Source organism: Nothobranchius furzeri, chromosome 18, assembly GCF_043380555.1.
Source record: "Nothobranchius furzeri strain GRZ-AD chromosome 18, NfurGRZ-RIMD1, whole genome shotgun sequence".
NCBI classification, from domain to species: Eukaryota; Metazoa; Chordata; class Actinopteri; order Cyprinodontiformes; family Nothobranchiidae; genus Nothobranchius; species Nothobranchius furzeri.
This window is the reverse complement of record NC_091758.1, coordinates 17,414,833-17,434,456: the sequence shown is the minus strand read 5'-3', so window position 1 is coordinate 17,434,456 and position 19,624 is coordinate 17,414,833. Positions and strand designations below refer to the sequence as shown.

The 19,624-nt window shown below is 43.6% G+C and overlaps 1 protein-coding gene and 1 long non-coding RNA gene across 3 annotated transcripts; both read right to left on the bottom strand.

Annotated features, from left to right (window-relative positions):
* Positions 1-647: 647 nt before the first annotated feature.
* Positions 648-1,252, bottom strand: LOC139063977 (uncharacterized). Its single transcript, XR_011517293.1, has 2 exons — positions 814-1,252; positions 648-743 (listed from the first exon to the last, which is right to left on the bottom strand). It is a non-coding gene; the product is annotated as an uncharacterized lncRNA (long non-coding RNA).
* Positions 1,253-9,552: 8,300 nt separating this feature from the next.
* Positions 9,553-18,777, bottom strand: LOC107391884 (hsp70-Hsp90 organising protein). 2 transcript variants are annotated; one of them, XM_015969375.3, is made up of 18 exons: positions 18,571-18,777; positions 18,318-18,370; positions 17,158-17,233; positions 16,901-17,052; positions 16,726-16,806; positions 16,604-16,654; positions 16,322-16,510; positions 15,969-16,220; positions 15,717-15,771; positions 15,548-15,638; positions 15,326-15,467; positions 13,836-13,940; positions 13,641-13,749; positions 13,371-13,572; positions 13,108-13,182; positions 11,176-11,278; positions 10,360-10,451; positions 9,553-10,290 (listed from the first exon to the last, which is right to left on the bottom strand). In XM_015969375.3, exons 1-18 carry the CDS (start codon positions 18,596-18,598, stop codon positions 10,140-10,142), a joined length of 2,007 nt encoding a protein of 668 aa, XP_015824861.3. In that variant the 5' UTR covers positions 18,599-18,777; the 3' UTR covers positions 9,553-10,139. The 2 variants fall into 2 exon arrangements, with proteins under 2 accessions (XP_015824861.3, XP_015824862.3); XM_015969376.3 differs by having other exon boundaries at positions 15,969-16,172; positions 18,571-18,742.
* Positions 18,778-19,624: the final 847 nt, after the last annotated feature.

The following is a 19,624-nucleotide window of genomic DNA, read 5'->3' as shown; positions in this document are numbered from 1 at the left end:
CTCTATGGCAAAATCCGCGATTGAGAGCTTCCCTTGACGTAAGCTCCAAATCTGTCTGGCCACTTCAGCCGCTGACTCAGGTTTGTCAAAAGTCATTTTAAAATCCGCCAGAAACTCATCCAACGGACTCTTAAGGAAGTACGGGTTCCGGCTTTTTGCCTCCGCCCACCGGAGTGCCTTACCTCGTAGAAGACCGATGATGTAGGAGATCTTAATTTCATCGGTGTAAAAAGACTCCGGAGATCGCTGGAAAGCCAGCTGGCATTGGAGGAGAAAACCTCGACAAACCTCCCGGTTGCCGTCAAACGTCTCCGGTGGAGGAGAGGTCGCGACCCGGAAGCTGGGCAGACTGGATGGTGCAGGAAGAACGGGTCCGGGCAGACTCTGAGCGGGGGATGAGGCTTGCTCCGGGGAGGTGAGTCTGTGGCTTAATTCCTTTACCATCGTTCCTACTTCAAACAAGGTGTGGTTAGTGTGGGAGAGTTGATCAGACAGAGCTTGGAGTGAATCACTGTGCTGAGCTAGGGTGGCGGAAACGACAGAGGGAACTGATTCTGTACTGAGGTTAGAGGAATGGCTGGATGATTCTGTCATGTTGTGGTGAAGGAATCTAACCCACGACATACAGAATCAGATCTGAGACGGTGTAAAATGTTTTAAATAAGAATTTATTTAAAAGGGAAACCAAGGAAGCAGCGTAAACGTAGCTGAGTTCTTGCACGAGGAAGCTGGTGCGGGAAAAACTGTGGACAGATCGGAGTTAGATCCAATTTGCGGATGGAACAGGGAATCAGGCTTATGTGGAGGACTTACGGTCTTGGAGAGGTGGGAACTGGTTTGAGGGAGGAGTGGTCCGGTCTGGGTAGCAGGGACTGAGATCCAGAAAAGAGACGTGGAGGGAGCTGAGCTTGGGGAGGTCCAGGGAGGTTAGGTGGGCAGCTGGAGGCGGGTCTGGCCAGGGGAGAGGCTGAGAGACGAGCGGAGTTGGAGATCCAAATGGTGTGGGCTCCAGAGTTCTGCCAGTCAGAGATGAGTGTGTAGGTTTGTCTGGGAACAAGAGCAGGAGGTCACAAAGGCAAAAATCCAAAATCCAAAAACACATCAAATCTCAAAAATCCAAAATCCAAAAACAAATCTAATTCTCAAGAGTCTACAGAGCTCGAATAAATTTCACAAGTGGCTGTTAGAAGATACCCAGGTAGAGTAATCATCCAGCGAAGTGTAGGAGTCTCCCAGCTGCTTAAATAACCCTGGCCAGCTGATGAGCAGATCTGCTGCAGCTTGGTCACCTCCAGACACGCCCACCTGCAGAGGGAAACTCAAAAGACAGGGAGTGACAGCAGGGAAATACCTCAGACCGTGACAAGGACGCAATATCGGTATCATATCAGAAGTGAAAAAGTTGTATCGAGACATCCCTAAATTAGAGTCTCACAAAACACGACAGCAAGTCTGATCACGTATAAACAATAGAGTCACTTCCCGCTTCCTGTTCTCAAGTCCTCCGTGATGTTGTGACTATCGCGCGACTTTCCAAGAAGCGCTTTGCGGCGCAGCACATCTTGTGTGACCACTTGACTTCTCAAAATCGCCTCCGGTGTGCCGCAGGGTTTATTTACTTTGTTGACAGGGTGTAAAAATGCCTAAAATTCTGTGCGATCGGGACAAAAACAAGCGTTCATTTTTTCCCCAAAATGTAAGAACCCAGAACAACACAGGCAGGATCAGTTGCAAAAAAAAAAGAATCCTTTAATTTTGGAGGAGTGACAAAAACTCAAGAGCACAGGACGCAACTAGATAAACGCTGCGACACGACAGGGTTATCTACACAGGGGCTGAGTGATTAGGGAATTGGGCACAGGTGAGAATAATAAACTGAGAGGAGGAGCAGGATGGGGCGGGGGGGGGGGGGGGGGGGGGCTTCAGACCAGACGTAAATGGGGAAGGAAACAATACACCAAAGGGAGATACAACCTAGATAATCCAAACATACAGAAAACTAAAGAAAGGTGAACTGATAAACCTAAAACTAGAAACACTCGGGGTTAAATATAGGAACTTAAAGAGACCAGAACCAAAGGAAGAGGAGATCAAATACAGGCGATCTTAATACTGAAAATGGTTAAACTAAATAAGAAGTAAGTGACTAGGGAGAATATGAGGGAACCCTGGATGGGGCTGGGGACCACGGGGACACAGAACATGACACCCGGCTACGATCGCAGCGGTCTGAGACTCTGCATAGGCGACCAGCATGACTACAGCCTCGCAGGGAAGCCATGCGGGTGGACTACTCCCACCCTTTCTTAGCTTCTTGGTTTAGCTAAGTTAGCTAGTAGCTACATTGGTTCATTTGTTCCAACTGTAACAGTCCCAACCTCAGCTCCACCTCTTTTCCCATTTTTGGATTGGCTGGTTGTGACGAGACGTGTGACATGGTCAAAATGGCGGTGGTGGGAACCTCCCATTTGAAATCAAAAACTTATAATTCGAGCCTATGGACATATGTCGATGGTTTAAACTGATGCTTTGCTGCTTCAATTTAAAACCACTGAAACATTTCAGCTGAGAGTTTAGCTCAGCCTCAGTTTTATTATATTAATTTCATTCAACAATTATCATTTAAACAGTATTTTATTTTTTATAGCTCTTTCCATTTGCGCTGGGAGTCTGAGAGGATCACGAGTGCTGTAAAACCACACCGATGTCTCTGACAGGCGTCTACTCCAGGATCAGGTGCTTCAGCTTTTGTTTTGATGCTATTTATGACACAAACATCTACGTGAACCAGTGGCTAAAAACATCATCAACTCTTTGCCCATCAGCTCGACGGGCTTTCACAGACGGTGGTGATGAAGTTCTCTGGGTGTCTTAGGAACATACAGATGGTTTCTTTCTGCTTGTTGGCCCTGAAGAATCCTCCTTGTAATCCATCCATTAATCACAATCATAAATGACGGGTGAGCAGTAGGCTCCAGAAAGCGGTGACAGCTGGATCCTGCAAATGCGTGGATGGAACTCAGATGCTTGTGGGTTTGAGCTCAAGAGTTTGCTGCACCAAACCTTGGTGGACACAATTATGAACACTCTTGCTATCCGGTTACTCACAAAGGCTTCTTTATGGTGCTACTGGGAGGCAGAGTTTCAATGAGAAGCGGGTGAGGAGGTGCATCGCAGGCACTGCAGAGCTAGCGTGCACGTCTGAATGATGATTAACTGTAATTACCTCAGCACTACCTGGTCTGCATGCCAGGAGGCAGCCCATGATTAATGGGGTTCTGCTGAAAACGGAACAAAAGCTCACATTTCCGAGGTAATGAATCGCTCTGGTACTAAGGCGTCTTCACGTGGTGCCCCCCAGCCCCCGGGGAGGTTCATTACTACAGGAGGGGTAGATGGATCCTCTGCAGCGGTCTCACACAGGCAAGTATGAAGACGTCTTAAATCGCCCCCTTCACACATCCTGGTTACGGCGCAGACTCCATAACCAAAGAGAGATAAACAGCGTCTCTTAAACAGGCGGTAAATAGTCTCAATTACAAAAGGCTGCAACTGAATTTCCTAGAAACAAAAATGATGAGCATTAAACTGTTTAACACCCCCTCCTTTCATAAAACACAAAGTGAGCTGATTATCTGCGTTAAAGGAAGCAGCTTTTCTACAGGATGTGTGCTGCTGGGTGAAGCCTGCAGGCTGAAGTTTTACTTCAAGTGTCTCCTGTTATAAATCACTCTCCGAGGCGTAACGAGCAGGTGAACATTGGCGTTATTTTGTTGGGTGTTGTATTGGTTACACTTTAATGAGCAACAGAACGGAAGGCTGATGTGTGAACGAGCTCCACGAGGCTCCAAGGAGCGAGAGCTGGTGATGAATGGAAATGGGCATCAATTATTGGAAGTCAAACTCCTTCAGGCAACAATGAGAGGATTTACAGGCTGTGGCATTTTTCATGGTACCCGCAGACACACGGGCCGGTAGAGAGGTGAAATACAACCTGACCGGAGCGTTAAGGACAAATATTTCTCCACCACACTGAAACATGTAATAAAGTGAAGAGAATGCAGGTCCTAACGTGTCTGCCTCTGCATCCCACTGAGCAGTAATGCCTCTGAGACCCAACGGTCTTTGTTTATAAGCTTCTAATCACGGTAATAATGCCTTGTTCATGTCTGGCAGCTTTCTCAATCGATTACGTTGACAATGACTGGAATAAAGCGACAGCACACTAAAGTTGTGTGTGTGTCAGAGGGAGATGGAGATGTGAGTTTTAACTTTTAAACGGTCACTTATCAGGAGGAATGACCATGCAGCCTCTGGGATACACAACACTTATTCAGCCTGATGAATCAAACATGAAACAACATGCTGTGGTTTTAAATGATGTGTGCAAAAACAGACATGCTTTAATATTCAGATATTATCCCCTGCGTCTTCTATAGCCACATCTTTACAGCCTTGTCCTCAACACACAATAAAACATAGTTTTAATATTTAGTAAAACTCGTCTATGAACCAGAGCCTACATGCATTCTCTCTCCGTCCCATAGATCTTCATAGATGTCAGAGGTTAGCTTTATTCCAGTTTTTGCACCTCACCACTATCAGAGGAGTGTGTTTAGTGTTTGGTTACTTTACTCTGACCATGATGTGTTCACACACAGGGAAAAAAAGAGGTAAACTCATTGCTTCATGGCTGGTCTTAAAAGAGGAGGTCAAAGGACAAGTACTTGTTCCCCTTGTTAAGTCCTGATCTAGTCCTGATGAAGCACCTTGTGATTTTTATCTTGAGAGGCGCTATATAAAAGATCGTTTTGTTTCTTCTAAACCTGTCTGGCAACATTTAGTTGGCTAAAAGATCTCAAAAACAACACATCATGTCCCGTTCCAAAGAAATCCAAGACCAAAAGGAACCCTGCAGACCTCACCTGGTTGAAGGGAAAAGACATTTGAGCCAGACCTACGTGCACCATAACTCAACAAGAGCATGTGTTTTCTTTATTCCATCTTACTGTGTCAAGTTCTTTCTACATTTTAATTTAAAGCAAAGATCCTTTCAGGGTTTGTCTGAAATCCCACCAGGCACACACAGACTCGTGCTGCTTTAGTCCTTCTGTGGGATTCAGTCACAAAAATTAGTTTTAGCAATGCGAATCAAAACCTGATCACACGCTCTTTTAATGATGCTGGTGATGACGAACCATGTTTTAAGTTAGAATACAGTGGGGTGTTGGGCAGCCTTGTTAATCTTCATAATTTTCCTGCACAAATCATTGGTAGTTATGATAAAAATGTCAGTAAAGTAAATCATGTAGGAGACTCAGACAGAGATATTTAAGGAGTGAAACAAAGTTTATAGGATTTACTGAAAGTCTGCAATTGTTGCAACTGTTTTTAACAAAATTAGGCAGGTGCATAAATTTGAGCACCACAAAAATAAACTCAGTATCTACTAGATCATTCTTTTTGTAGAAAGAACAGCCTCTAAACACTTCCTACAGCTTCCAATGAGAGTCTGAATTCTGGTCGAGGGTATTTTGGACCATTCTTCTATACAAAACATCTCTAGTTCATTCAAGTTTGATGCTTCTGAGCATGGACAGCTCTCTTTAACTCACACCACAGATTTTCAATAATGTTCAGGTCTGAGGACTGAGATGACCATTCCAAATCTTTGTACTGTCCAAAATTTTGCACCCCGCTGTAGTTCTACGGTCAACACAAAACATATTTATGATGTTCTTTGCATAAAATCCCTCTCACCTAATGCTATTTCAGCAGTTTTATTCATGACATTTTCAGTACCTTCCAGAATGAGCCGTTTCTAGGCTCTGTCACTTTAAGAAAATGGCCATGCCCACCCATCCCTGCTCATGCTGTTATAAGCTGCGAAGCTCCAATATCTAGGAGGGGTACAAAGTAGAGATGCTGCTCCTCCAGCAGCAGCTCTTTTTTGCATGTGAGAGGTTGTTCACTTTTGTGACATCACAAACAGGGACTTGATGAAATGCCTTATTTTAGGCACATACATTTCTAAAACAACAGGTTGAAAACAGATGGGTTGGTTTTTACATTTGACGTATTTATACAGTTATTAGCGACCCAGATGGATGCACAAAAGGATGCAAAAGGTGAGTTTTTGCACAATAAGTCCCATTTAGGACTCACTCTGTCCCATAAAGGACTCACCAAAAGACCCCAACAGCAGCAGGAGGATGTTTCAGTCATCTGGCTGCTCTGTTTAACAGCACATTATCAGTACAAGGTTGTCATGGAGGCACAAAGGCGGTTTTCCTGCTCATTTCTTAGCAATAAATACTTCATGAGCACAAATGACAGCATGGACAAAAGACTCTGTGGTAATTTATCTTTTCTATAAGACCCTGATGCAAATGAGGAAAATGAAAGCAAGCAATCAATTCCCTAATTGGGTTTGTGCTGTTGCAACTTGTTAAGAGGCCTCTGCTGAGATTAAAAGGAAGGTCGTTTTCTCATTGAGGCAGTTACTGTATTCATTACACTAAGCAACAAAAGAATCCAGATGGATAGAGGACAGAAAGCACCAGAGGCCTCCTTTGAGAGTCCAGCATCACAATGTCCTGTAGATCTCATCTCAGGGGTTAACTCTCAGTAACCATTAGCCTAGTCCTTTGCCGTCATTATAAGACAGTTTATTTAAATTTTAAGGTACAATAAGTAATTTTTTTCATCTGTTTAAATCATTTTCAGGAGCCATTAGGAGCTAAAAAGACACTTTACATGGTAAATAATGGTCTCTGCCAGTATGCTTCTTTTGGGCCAATGCATTTGCAGCTTGAGCTTCTCCGGAGCGCTGACATGAAGTCTAGCAAAGTCGCGTATCTCATGAGATGCAGTAACAATTTATGAAAACTCATGTTTACACCTCAGAACAGACCAGATAGAGATAGATGGTATTTATTGTATCGTGTTCATCATGGCGGAGCCTCCAAAGAAACAAAAAGAAACTTTATTTGGTGAAGCTAAAAAAAGGAAAAGAATGTCCGACCAAAAGAGGGGTGGTGAGCGAAGGGTTTTAAAAACAGTCATTTGAAATGAACGCAAGGGGGTGGTAAAGCATGCCAAAACTGTTCGTGAATGGGTGAATGACTGGTTGTGTTGAAAAACAGCTTAGGGGGTGCTTTCCAACACAAGAAGTTGCTGTATCAAATAAGATATATATATGGATGCTCATTTCTGCCACTTGCGTTAAAAGTTATAATATTCATTTAGCTACTGGAAATGATGACTCAAAATAATGACATTTGATTTTGTAATCATGAGTTTACAACTCCTTGAGGTCCTGCCTCAAGTGGAGGAGTTTAAAGAGCAAGTCACCCCCAAATCAACTTTTTTTTCTGATAAACTATATAAATGTGTGTCTAATCATGCTGCAGACACATGTGGTCAATAGTTTTGCACTTTAGTGCATTTTAGTTAAAATTTTAATTAACTGTCAGTGTTGTGCCGTTGTCAGGTAAAAACTCTGCACTGCATTTGAATTTAAATCTGCCATCGCTATTGGCTAAGAGGTACATTATGATGTTAGATGGTACATTATGATGTCACAATGCCGTGTGTGTGTGTATTTGTGAGCGGCTCCGCCCTCTCAGTCTGCTAGGCAACAGCATTTGTTGCATTTTTCAAACAGGAAGTGGGAGTGAAGTAAGAATCTGGTAGGGTGTGACTTGCTCTTTATGTATCTCTGGGTCTTGTTCATGAATGAGGGAAAGATGGAGCAGGAGATGGATAAGTGGATTGGTGCTGCATCTGCAGTGATGCGGGTGATGTATCATTCCTTCACGATGCTCTCGATTTACCGGTGGATCTATGTTCCTACCCTTACCTACAGTTACAAGCTTTGGGTAGTGACCGAAAGAACTAGATCCCGGATACAAGCGGTCGAAATTTATTTTCTCTGCAGAGTGTGTGGGCTCTTTCTTAGCGAGAGTGAGAATCTTGGTCATCTGGGAGGGGCTCAGAGTATATCAGCTGCTCCTTCACATTGAGAGGAGCCAGCTGAGGTGGTTCAGGTATCTGGTCACGTCACCGCCATGATGAGGTTTTCCAGGCACGTCCAACCAGGAGACCTGAAGGAAGACGGAGTCTGTCAGCTGGCCAGGGAACACCTTAGGATTCCCCCAGAGGAGCTGGCCCAAGTGGCTGGGGAGAGGGAAGTCTGAGCCTCTCTGCTTAGGCTGCTGCCCCGCGACCTTATTCAAAAATATCACTGAAATGTGTAATAATGACTTTTAAACCTAAGACTTTGTATCACATTTTTCCATTTCAAACTCTTAAGTATGACTTTGATGATTTTAATTCAGTCAGACTTATAACATACCATGCGTTTTTTTCTTTATAGTAGCAGGAATGGGCTTCCAAACCAAACTCGGATTTTCCTGACCATGTTCGATTCTCACAGCTGATTTCTAGTTGTAAACGATTTTTTGCATCGCCTGAAAATTTGACTGTTAAAATGATACAACCCACAATCCTCGGCTGTGTGGGAGTGCTGTGATCACACTCGACTGATACCACGAGCAGGCAGCCCCACAACTGTCAACGGATAAAACTTTAGCTTGATCCGGTTCTCCGAGTCAACGTAAACGAGACTAAATATGGAACAGCCTGCTCTTCATGTCAGACGGTCTCATCCATAATGAGCTGACCGGCCAAAATGCATGGATCTCTTGAATAAATAATAGAAGGGAGGAAAGGGTTCAGAATTTGGTGTTACACCAAAATCCACACGTAGATGTTTCTGTTATCATTCCTCCAAAGAGGAAAAGCAAACAGCAGCGGCTCTGGTGGGACGTCTGAGCAGAGATCTGCAGAGTTGTTACTTTGGCTTTGAGCAGCAAAGTCTCGCGGTTTAGCCTCCAGCATGAGTCATCTGATCCCTCGTGTCACATCAATAGTTTATTTACCAACAGAGAGGAAGACAGAATTAGAATAAAAATAAGATTAGCTACCCCAAAACTAAAGTGGTGCAGCCACTGAGACCTTCTCCGGGGGGGGGGGGGGGGGGAGGAAGATTCTGCTGCATAGTCGTTTATCAAAGAGCAGAAAGTGGGAGAGGAACCTGTCATGTGTGGCGGTTCTGTTCTGTTATTCCTCTTTCCTCTCGTAGGGAGGGAGACAGAAATCTCCTAAAAGCTCCACAAACCCAACCGGCCTTCAACAAGCAGCTCTTAATCTTCCTGGTGTTTGCTTTAGTTTGGAGGAGTCGGCTTTGTCCAGAGGGCCGGATGTGGAGTCCAGCCGGTTCGTGAACCCTGACCTCACATCAGCCTTTTGCTTTTCGTCAGATGGGTGACTAAAGCCATCAGTCTCACTGCAGACCTCCGCTGGGGAGCGGGATCTGGATGTCCAACGTTTCCCCTGCAGCAGTAGCTTTTTAGTATTTGCAGTTTACACCCCAAGCATTGCAAAAGAGCGGCCACAAAGTGGCCTTGGACTGCCTGAGTCAAATAAACAAGTGGTTGTCCAACCTTTAGAACACTGTTCCTCCAAATAAATGCGAAGAGTTCCTCTGAATAAATAAATATTTGTATCCTTTACTTCAGCTGTTAGTCAAAATAAAGTTAGATTTGGATCAAAGGCGACTTTTGCTAATGAACTCTTAATATTTAAACAAATTATTCAACATGTTGGTTTGTGAGTGATCAGCAGCTATCCAGCCCAACATCAAGTCTAAGCAGATGCTCCAACACTCTGGAAGCCTTAAAACAGGTCATAAAAGGATCCAACCAATCATCCATCTACAAATCCGGCATCCCTAAACATAAATAACAAAAAGGGCTCCTAAAATAAACACGGCACAAAAACATGCCTGCAGAACACCTTCTCATTAATCAGCCTTAAAAATTAAAGCATAGTGGTCTGAACCCCAACACCTAGGGATCGGTAATACACCGCCACCTAGTGGTGACTATAAATCAACAGGAAAAATCTGTTTGCTGATTTTAAAACAAAACAGACGCAGCGCCAACGGCTGCTCAAAGCTGGAGGCAAATGGATAATACAGTAATAATTAAAAGCACATTAACTAGACTGAACACGGCAGGATGATGAGTTCACACGCAGTCCAAGTCTCTACATCCTCAAAACCAAACTGCTGCACGTCATTTATGGTCCCCTGCGTGTGATCCAAATCCCAGCCCGCTGGTGAACTTGTCCTTGTCAATGTTCTTGTGCTCCGGGACGTGTCTGTAGGTGCAGTCCCCCCTCGTGCAGCCCGTCGTCCTCCAGAAAAAGCACTCCTTCTTTTGTGAGCTTCAACGGGAAGAATGAAAGAGTGAGACAGGACTTCTACCCCTCAGAGGAAGAGTTGAGTTTCCTTACCTGGAATGTTGACAGGAGTCTGAGCTGGATGAGCCAGCGGGGGCTTTAAAGGGATATCGTACGCTCAGCCGAGCCCCCTCTAACACCATGCCCTGAGAGAGAGGAAAATTGTAAACGGTGAATTTTTTTACTTTTCTGTCGTTTGTTCGATTGCTAAATTGTGTCCTGAGCTGGATCAGGCAGGTAGTTGCTCAGACCGTCCTCTGGTCAGCAACCTCACCAGCTCCACTGGTGGCCAGTGTCCTGAGTTGACCCAGGGACCTCCTACCAGCAGGGCATGCCTGTACCACCTCCCCCAGAAGAGGTCCAGGAGGCACCTGACCAAACACCTGAACCACGTCAGCTGACTCCTACTGGCTGAGCATATATCGTGCGTAGGAACTAATTTACGCATTGTGTGGTATCATCATTTTGTACCCGAGCGTGAAAATGTTCCTAAATATAAGAAAACTTCAGACCGCGTGTAGGACCAGCATTTAGTGGTAGAACGGGGGAACCCTCGTGTGCTGAGGACGTAGCGGGACCAAATATGGTTAATTGAGGGCGTTTCTGTATGTAAACGGACACGAGCACCTGGGTATGCACAGGTAGGACTTATCATGAGACGACTGCGGAGGAACGTGCGTACGAGAGACCACCGCCTGTTTCATGAATCAGGAATTTGACCGTTCATACCAACGTTCAACATTTTGTTCATAGGAAGGAATTTAGGAATATTTCTACGAACGTTTGATGAATGAGGGCCCAGGAGCCTAAACCAGGTGGTCCTGCAGAGCACTCAACACAAAACATCAGTCCAAGTGCAGAGATACGTACATCGATGTACTGGATGGCTCTCTCACAGTCCTCCTTCGTGGTGTAGTTCACCAGCGCACACTGCTCCTCCAGCAGCATCTTGATGCTGTAGACAATCCCAGTTCTGAGGAGGAGAAAGGATCAGAACTCAGCAGCCAGGAGCCTGTACCGCAGGAGTCCACGTGAATGATTTCTATGTAAACTGTAAGGATGGCTAACAGGAGAACTACATTTGATCAGAATCTGGGTCATTGACAAGTCACTAGTTACTCTAACAGAGAATTTGTGTTGGTGCAGGAGATGAGCAACACGTACACAGGAAACACAAAACAAACATTTGATCACATGGGATGACAAGGATGAGTTGTGTGGCCATCTAAATCTTATGGAGTAGTAGACGGTACTAATGTCCTTGTTAGGGGTGAAGAGGACGCTTAGACACATGGAGCTGGCATCTTTGATGTGGCGAGGGTGATGGACTGGAAGTGCAGGTTGTTCGTAGTATCCGAGAAGGTGTAGGGATGGGGACCGAATTCGGTACTTTTTAAGGTACCGACCGAATTCCATAGTACCGACTGAGCACCAATTCACGTCATTTCAAACGGTGCCTCGTTTCGGTACCCGTCCTTCATAACGAGAACTTGCCAAGACAGCTGCACATGCGCAAGAGTGTTATGTCGTCGCTCGCTGTGAGTCAGTTGTAAACAGAGCAGCATGGTAGAAAGAACGCACGCTAAAGCTTGGGTCCACTTCACTAGATGTGATGGGTAACTGGGTGATGATGAAACCAGCGACAACGATCTAAGTGAGACATCCTCATCTTAATCTGCTCCGGTAGGTAAATAAAATGTTTAAGATAACGTTAGCTTGATATGTTAGCTTCCGTTTCGCTAATGGTGCGTTCGCTTTCTCTTCGGAACTCCGAATTTCCGACTAGAAGAACATGAACGCGCTCTAAAGTTTGGCTTCACTTTACTAAATGTGACGGGTGATTGGGTGAAGATGAAACCAGCGACAACGATCTAAGTGTGAGGCATCATCGTTTGAATCTGCTCCAGCAGCTAAATAAACTGTTTAAGATAACGTAGCTTGGTATGTTAGCTTCCATTGCCACCATTGTTATCAGCTAATGGTGCGTTCGCTTTCTCCTCGGAAATTCTAACTTCCCAGTAGAAAAAATCAAATGAAAAAAGACGGCAACAGGAATGAAGATACACAGTAAATTTAGTTCACAGTAAAGATGTTTGCTTCAGTTTAATTATCAGCTTATAAAACTACAAGGACGATGTTAAAATACAATCAGTTGAATGTTATTTATTGTGATATTTATCAAATATTGTTATATATTGAGAAAAATATATATTTAATTATAAAAGAGAATTAAAATAATAAACACTCAAAAGTATTGAAAATTGGTACCGTTAAGTACCGGTATCGATTCCTAGGTACCGGGAATTAGTACCGAATCGAATCGATTCAAATGTCAAAGGTACCCATCCCTAGAAGGTGGCTATGGTAATAGGAGAGGTTTCCTTTTTTAGGATAAAAACTAAGAATCTGGTCGGCGAGTGACAGCGGTGTCTCTAGCGTGCTAGCTTGTGTGGGATGTAAACGCCTAACAGAATGAATGAAGCCAACTTTAGGGGGGGAAGTACAATGATTTACAGTTGATAAAGATGTGTTCCAGGTGAGGAGAGCTATGCTAACAGATCACCAGATACTGTCCACGTGGAAGCAGGTTCCCTTTTGCCTAAGTGGAGAGATCCGCTCGGTAAAGAAGACCCGTTTAGCCACGCCTCTGTTTAAGGTCGGCAGGTGAAGAAACTACGGCCCGTTTATCATTGGTAGCTGGAGTTCATCACTTTTGTTGTTCAGTGAGTATTTCTGCAGTACAATTGTAATCCAACTCAGAGTCGTGCAGTGAGACGTTCCAGAAAGTACACAACACGTTACCTGCTGAAGAGCTCGTGGAGTTTTGTGTAAGTCGTAGTAGAAGCCAACGTTCCCACCCTGACAGGAAAAAGTTCCCTAAAAAAAAAAAAGATCATCTCATCAAAACCAAACACTCATAGAACGCCAACAAGCCTGAGAACGACGCAACAATGAAATACAAATGAGGACTTTTCAGGTTCAAGTTGAGCGTTAATGTTTGAAAAATGAAGCGAAATGATTTTTTATTCTAACAAGAGTCAAGGTTCTAATGAAGAAGAACTTACGGTTTAAAAGAACCTCTGGAGTGTGGCGTGGGCGAGTGAGACTTAGATCTGATTTGGCCCAAAGAATCCAGTTCTTTGACCTGCTGCGTTCGAGATCGAACCGTGTGTTGAACAGTCCACTCTCCCTCCTCCTCTTCCTCATCGTTCGGATCTTTTTCCTGAACCACTGGCTGGTTGGTTTTGTCCCAAATGGCCCTGGCACCTGAAGCAGAGGCAGAAACGATGAAGTGACAAACAGACCGGGGGCACTGGACTCTTTGTTCAGCTGACCTTCTGGACCAGAGTGGCTGTCGCTGGCAAACAGAGCCTCCAGTGCATCCTCTAAAGTGGTATGAGCTTTCAGGGCCTCGGAGCTCTGCGCCCAGGAGAAACCCATTTCCTGAAACCAAAGAGAACAGGAAGCTTCCCTAAACAGAACCTTTACAGACGTTTATTATAGAAATGATGGACATTAGTGTCTCTCACCATGAGGTGCAAAGTCTGGGCTCGCTTCAGCTCCAGAGCAGCTTCAGAACTCGTGCTATCCAGCTTCAACACATTGGCATAGATCAGCGAGGCTTCGTAGTACCTCTGAAGGAAAAAAGTATTCAATTAGACACCAAGAAATAAACCTGCAAAGGGCGGGGAAAGAACACCAAAACATTAGATGTTAGCTTCAATAAATCCCACTTCAGTGAGACATTCCCCTACACCAAACATTAGGATGAAAAATAAAACAGGATTGCATCACCACAGGTTTAAAGGTGCAATGACGTCCTGTGGTCAAATGTGGGTACTGCAGCCCATTTTACTAGGCACAAATATTATAGCCTGGCAAGCCAGACTAAATAAATGTATTATTTAATCTGGCAACGCTCCATTGACGGCTCTCGGTTGTGGGGCGGGTTCTACCGTTGTCTTTCAAATGATCTCCGCATTCCACTGGACAATGAATGTGACATACTCTTGTTTCACTCTGTTGCATCATCCCACCCACCAGGCATATAGAGTGCCCTGATTGGCCCACAAAGCGGATAAAGCTCTATGATTTGTTCACTAAGCAGATAGAGCACTATGATTGGCCCACCATTATGGACCAATCACAGCTCTTTATGTGTTTGAAACCCCTCTAGGTAGCTGTGATTGGCTAGCCAGAGTCCTGGTAGGAGCTGCTGAGGTTCCAATGGAGCATGCCCAGACCATTCTTTGCAAAGCAAGAATTTGGTCTAGTTCACTAGGCTACAAATATTACTCTCTCACACCCCTTCCGTGAGTTTCACGACTGTTTCCAGTGATGAATCAGAACCAGAAAATTCTAGATGACGAGAGAAGACGAGTTAAGTTGATAAGTAGATAAATACTTTGTCATATCTGGTGTTAGCCCTCTTAGTTATAGTAGGGAGCACTTACTACACTTATTATGGTAGTGTGCCTCCTGTTTTAGAGGAAGTGTGGTTGTTTGCCATCTTGCTGTTGCAGTTCTGAACAACTCATTAAAGTAAGTAAAACACCACAACTGTTTCATTATTCACTTCACACACACACATTTCAATGTAAACGGCAGCTTGTGACCTTTATAAAGCCAGTTGCTTCAAATTCAGTGTTAGCATGGTTAGCTAGGTAAGTTAGAGTAAAACAAAAGAATGGTGTGTCTTCTTAGGGGTACAAGAAATAACTTCTGGGTCGCTCCTGTGTACTGGCTTTGGTTCTTTAAATAACTCTGGAGCTTTTGCTTCCCGGTGTTGAATTACTAATGCCAGCACGGCAGTGTTAGCTCTCACAAACTCACTGACTGTAAACAATAACTACGTCCCTCGTTTGTTTTTTTATTTTTGAAAGGAGAAAAACAAACAACCCTCTGGCCGGCTGAGAAGAACATCTCTATCAGTGTAACTTTCCTTCCAAAGTGATTGAGACATTAGCGTTTTGGAATTATTTCCCCGTACAGATCCCACATATTGACCCTTTAGTTATACCTTGAGGCCACAGAGAGCTTTGCCTTTCCGAAATAAACCTTTAATCCAGTTGGGCTCCATGGAAAGTGCAAGGTCAGCATCCCTGAGAGCATTTTCATGTTGCTGAAGTCTGTCATAGCAGAGAGAGCGGTTTCCAAACAGCCTGAAACACCACAAACACAATTTCCGTTCACTACTGTTACGGGTGTTTACACAGAAGTCCAAACGGGCCGATCCTCTTACTTAAACTCTGTTGGGTTGTATTTGATGGCGTCGGTAAAACACCTCACTGCCACCTCATACTGTCCAGAAGCAGCCAAACGATTCCCCATACCTGGAACAGATTTACAATCGTGTCATTATTTTTGTTTTATGTCAAAATGACAATCAGAACAGAAGAGACAGCACTCACCGGCCAGTTCTAAGCTTCTCTTTGCAAATTCTTCTGTGGCAGGATCCACACTTTTCTGTCAAAATGGACATTTAAATCATTCTAACAGCTTCTCGCTCATTTTAAGTCAAAACCAATAAAACATTCCATGAATTCAAAGCAACAGAGCGTCTGTGGGCCTAATCTGATGAAAGATCAATTCTAACAATCAGGCAGTAAAAGTTCCACATCTATTTACATCATATCTATAAAAACCCATCCCGGCATTTTCACCTTTTCATTGCTTTCATCTTTTGTTTTTTCTTGAACCTTGGGATTTTCAGCTACTTCTGGCTTGTCTTCTTCAAGCTGCTGAACTTTAACAGTTTTACTTTTGTTTTTCTGACTTCTAGACTTCTTCTTAGGTGTTTCCTTAGGGACCAGTGAAGCAGAGGAAGGTGTCTCCTTAGGGACCAGTGAAGCAGAGGAAGGCGTCTCCTTAGGGTTCAGAGAAGCAGATGAATGAGAAGGATTTAAACCCAGACCCTGTAAAGGATCAGACCAAATCATCTTTTTTTACAATGTAAACGATTTGACTGCAATAACATCTGGATTATTTGCTAAATACATGAAACACATCACCAAACCTTTTGGGTCTCCTCAGCTTTCTTTGGCACATCTGCATCTTCTGTTACTCGAGTGATATTTGACTCATTGCACCCAGAAGTCTCAGCTACTCCTTTTAATTTGTCACATGCACTTGATTCTGAAGGATGATCATTTAAAGCGTTTTGTTCCTGATCTGCTGAGGAATTTAAGTCACTTCCTTCTTCTTTCTGTAAAGACTCAATAAAGATCTCGCATTAGCCCTTCTGCTAGGGCTAAACAGAAACACATGCATCACAGCAAACCACAAATATTTAACTCACGTGTAAATTGTCTTTGCTCTCTTTTTCAAGTCGTTTCTTTTCCTTTTTACGCTGAAGTTAAATGTTAAATTAGCATCAGTTAAAGAAAAGACAAACGCAGCATTAAGTTCATTGATGCAAACCTTTTTTTTACGCTTGTTCCTCTCGGTTTTGTTTTTCCGCCGTTCTTCTTCCATCAGCCCCTTTTCAATTTGATGCGCCTCCTACGGAAAGACATAATTTCAAATAAATCAGAGACAAAATCAACAAGCCAGCTTTTATGCTTCACTCTGAGGAAACCCAAACCCCGTTTGTTACCTCGTCAGTGATTTGCCTTATCTGTGGGTGTGGTTGTAAGTGATTTTTAACAGGATAATGGAAGTAATCATCATCAGTGTAATCATCATCATCAAAATCATCATCGTCGTCTGAATAAAAGTCATCCTCCAAACATCCCAGCAAACTCAAACCTGACAGAAACAGAGAGAGGTTTGTTTGTGTGTTTGCTGCCGCAAGCAGAGCTCATGTCTGCAGCCAAAGGGTCATGTGAACACCTGAATCTGAGAAAGTCTCACCTAAAAAGGTAGGAGCAAGAGCATCCGTGAGAGAGTTCATAGAAGAGCGTCCACTCATTAAATCCACAAATGATTCCTTGAAAGAAGAAGAGATCAGCAACTTAAAAAGCATCTTTATAACCAAAGACGAGATGGACAACAGAAATCATTCAGGGAGAAGGTGTTACTGCTAACTCAAACACAACAGTTAAACGGTAAGATGACGTTTCATCAGAGTTTATGGGTAAAACAACAACCCTCTGGTGTTGGACTTTGGAGTCGTGCTGGTCAGCAGCTTGAGTGGGATGGCTGGAGTCCTTATGATGGTGCTGCAGAACTGATCATAGACCTAACAGGTGTTTGTGGTTGTCTTTTTTTTTTTTTTTTTGCTTTTCTGTCTCCTGATTGTTGGCCCTTTAATCTGGCTTACTTTATAAAAAACAGTGACTGGATGTATGCTGTCCTATTTCATGCCACTTGGTCTGATTTTGTGTTTACAAAAGTCTTGAAGGCTGGATTATAAAAGTACAACCCCACAACTGTTTTAAAGGAGACATATTATGCTAAACCTACCTTTTCCATCCTTTTGTGCATGCAAGTCGCTCTCTACTGCCTCTAGAAACACTCCAAATTTGAAAAGTATCCATCCTTCCATTTTCTATTGGTGTTTGGTACCAGGAATTATGTGCCTAAAACAAACCGTTTCAAAACTTCTCTGTTTGTGATGTCACAAATGGGGAAAGTAGAATATAACCACATCTCGTGTGTAAAAGGGAGCTGCTCCAGAGGAGCAGTGCCCCACTCAGATTTTAGAGCTTCTCAGATTATAGCAACCTGAGCGGGTGATTGGTGGGCATCCTGAAACGACTCATTTTGCAAGGTACTGAAACGGTCAAAAATAAAACTGCTGAGATGTTTATTTTTGAGAGGGATTTAGTGCAACAAACTTAATGAAGATGTTTGGTACGGACCATTAAACTATTGTAAAGGAAGATAACATGTCAGACTATGTCCTCTTTAGAAACACTCAAATGTTTTTGCGGAGGTTTAGCTTGTCTTATGACGCAGAGCCTAGCCAGGGTGTTAACAATCCTTTTCACAGATACACACACCTAACAGAAAACCTCTATCTGAAGCCTAAAACTCTAAATAAACTGAGATAATAATCCAGTTATACTCACGTGCGTGCGCATCAATCTGGAGTTTTCCCTCATTCTGGGCGCTGGAACCCCACCTGGGCAGGTATAGAAAGCGTGACGTCAGAGTTAAAATACAGATGATACAGTTAAATGTATACAGATGGTAATACACAGACACCGCTTTGGTCTTGAGATAAACACAGCGAGACCACTAGCAAGCAGGCTAGCTGAATGGTGACGCAAGTATTCTCGGTAAATGAAACTCAGAAGAAGGTGAGGACTTCTCCGGTCTCACCTTTAACAGCTAGCTTCTTTCTAGACATAATGTCGGTTTGTGTCTTTGTTGTGGCGAGCAGAACACCTGTTGGTGTCACGATCGTATCGGAAAGTTCTCCACTGCCAAACTGACTTTTACTTTTCTGACTGAGGATTTGGATCGTGCAATCTGAAGCAAACTCCCATTTCCTGCTTCCAATTCTACTTCTGGTGGCATTTAATGGTGGTTGGTAAACACGTGAATGGAGCATTACCGCCACCAACAGGTGAGGAGTGGGACTCTACCTGTTTTTTTTCCGTTGCAGCACCGCACTGACAACAGTCTTGGAGTGAAATTTTCTGTATTTTCATCCTAACTTTCATCCATATATATATATATATATATATATATATATATATATATGTTAGGGTTAGGGTTAGACACATAATTCCTAACCCTACAGCAGTCCTCATACTAAGCAAGCATAAAGCGACAGTGGAGAGGAAAACTCCCTTTTAACAGGAAGAAACCTCCAGAGAATCCTGGCTCAGTATAAGCAGCCATCCTCCATGACTCACTGGGGATCGAGAAGACAGGGCAGGCGCGCGCGCGCACACACACACACACACACACACACACACACACACACACACACACACACACACACACACACACACACACACACACACACACACATGGATAGAAGTCCGCGTCAGCTCTTTTTTCTCCACATACGCAGGTTTTCACCTTTGCGGTGTCGTTTGTCGTGTTTGGCACTAGAGTCTGCATGTTTACAGGCACGGAGGAGACATTGTTTATTGCTGAGCAGATGTGAAGTTTAAGTAGATAATGCTAGTCAAGTGGCCATATGATTTTAACTAACCATTTGTCACAAATACACAATGAGCACTCATAAAACATGGGGGAGACCGGGGGTGGTTGTAACAGTTTTAACATTTCTATCTGTAGCTTGGAACTCCTTCAAGCTTGAAAATTCAAAATGTGACACAAATTAGTTCCACGTGTCATTAATGGTGTAGCTGTTGTTTCTGCAGCACGAACAGAAATCATGTGGCTCTGTCTAAAACACAAG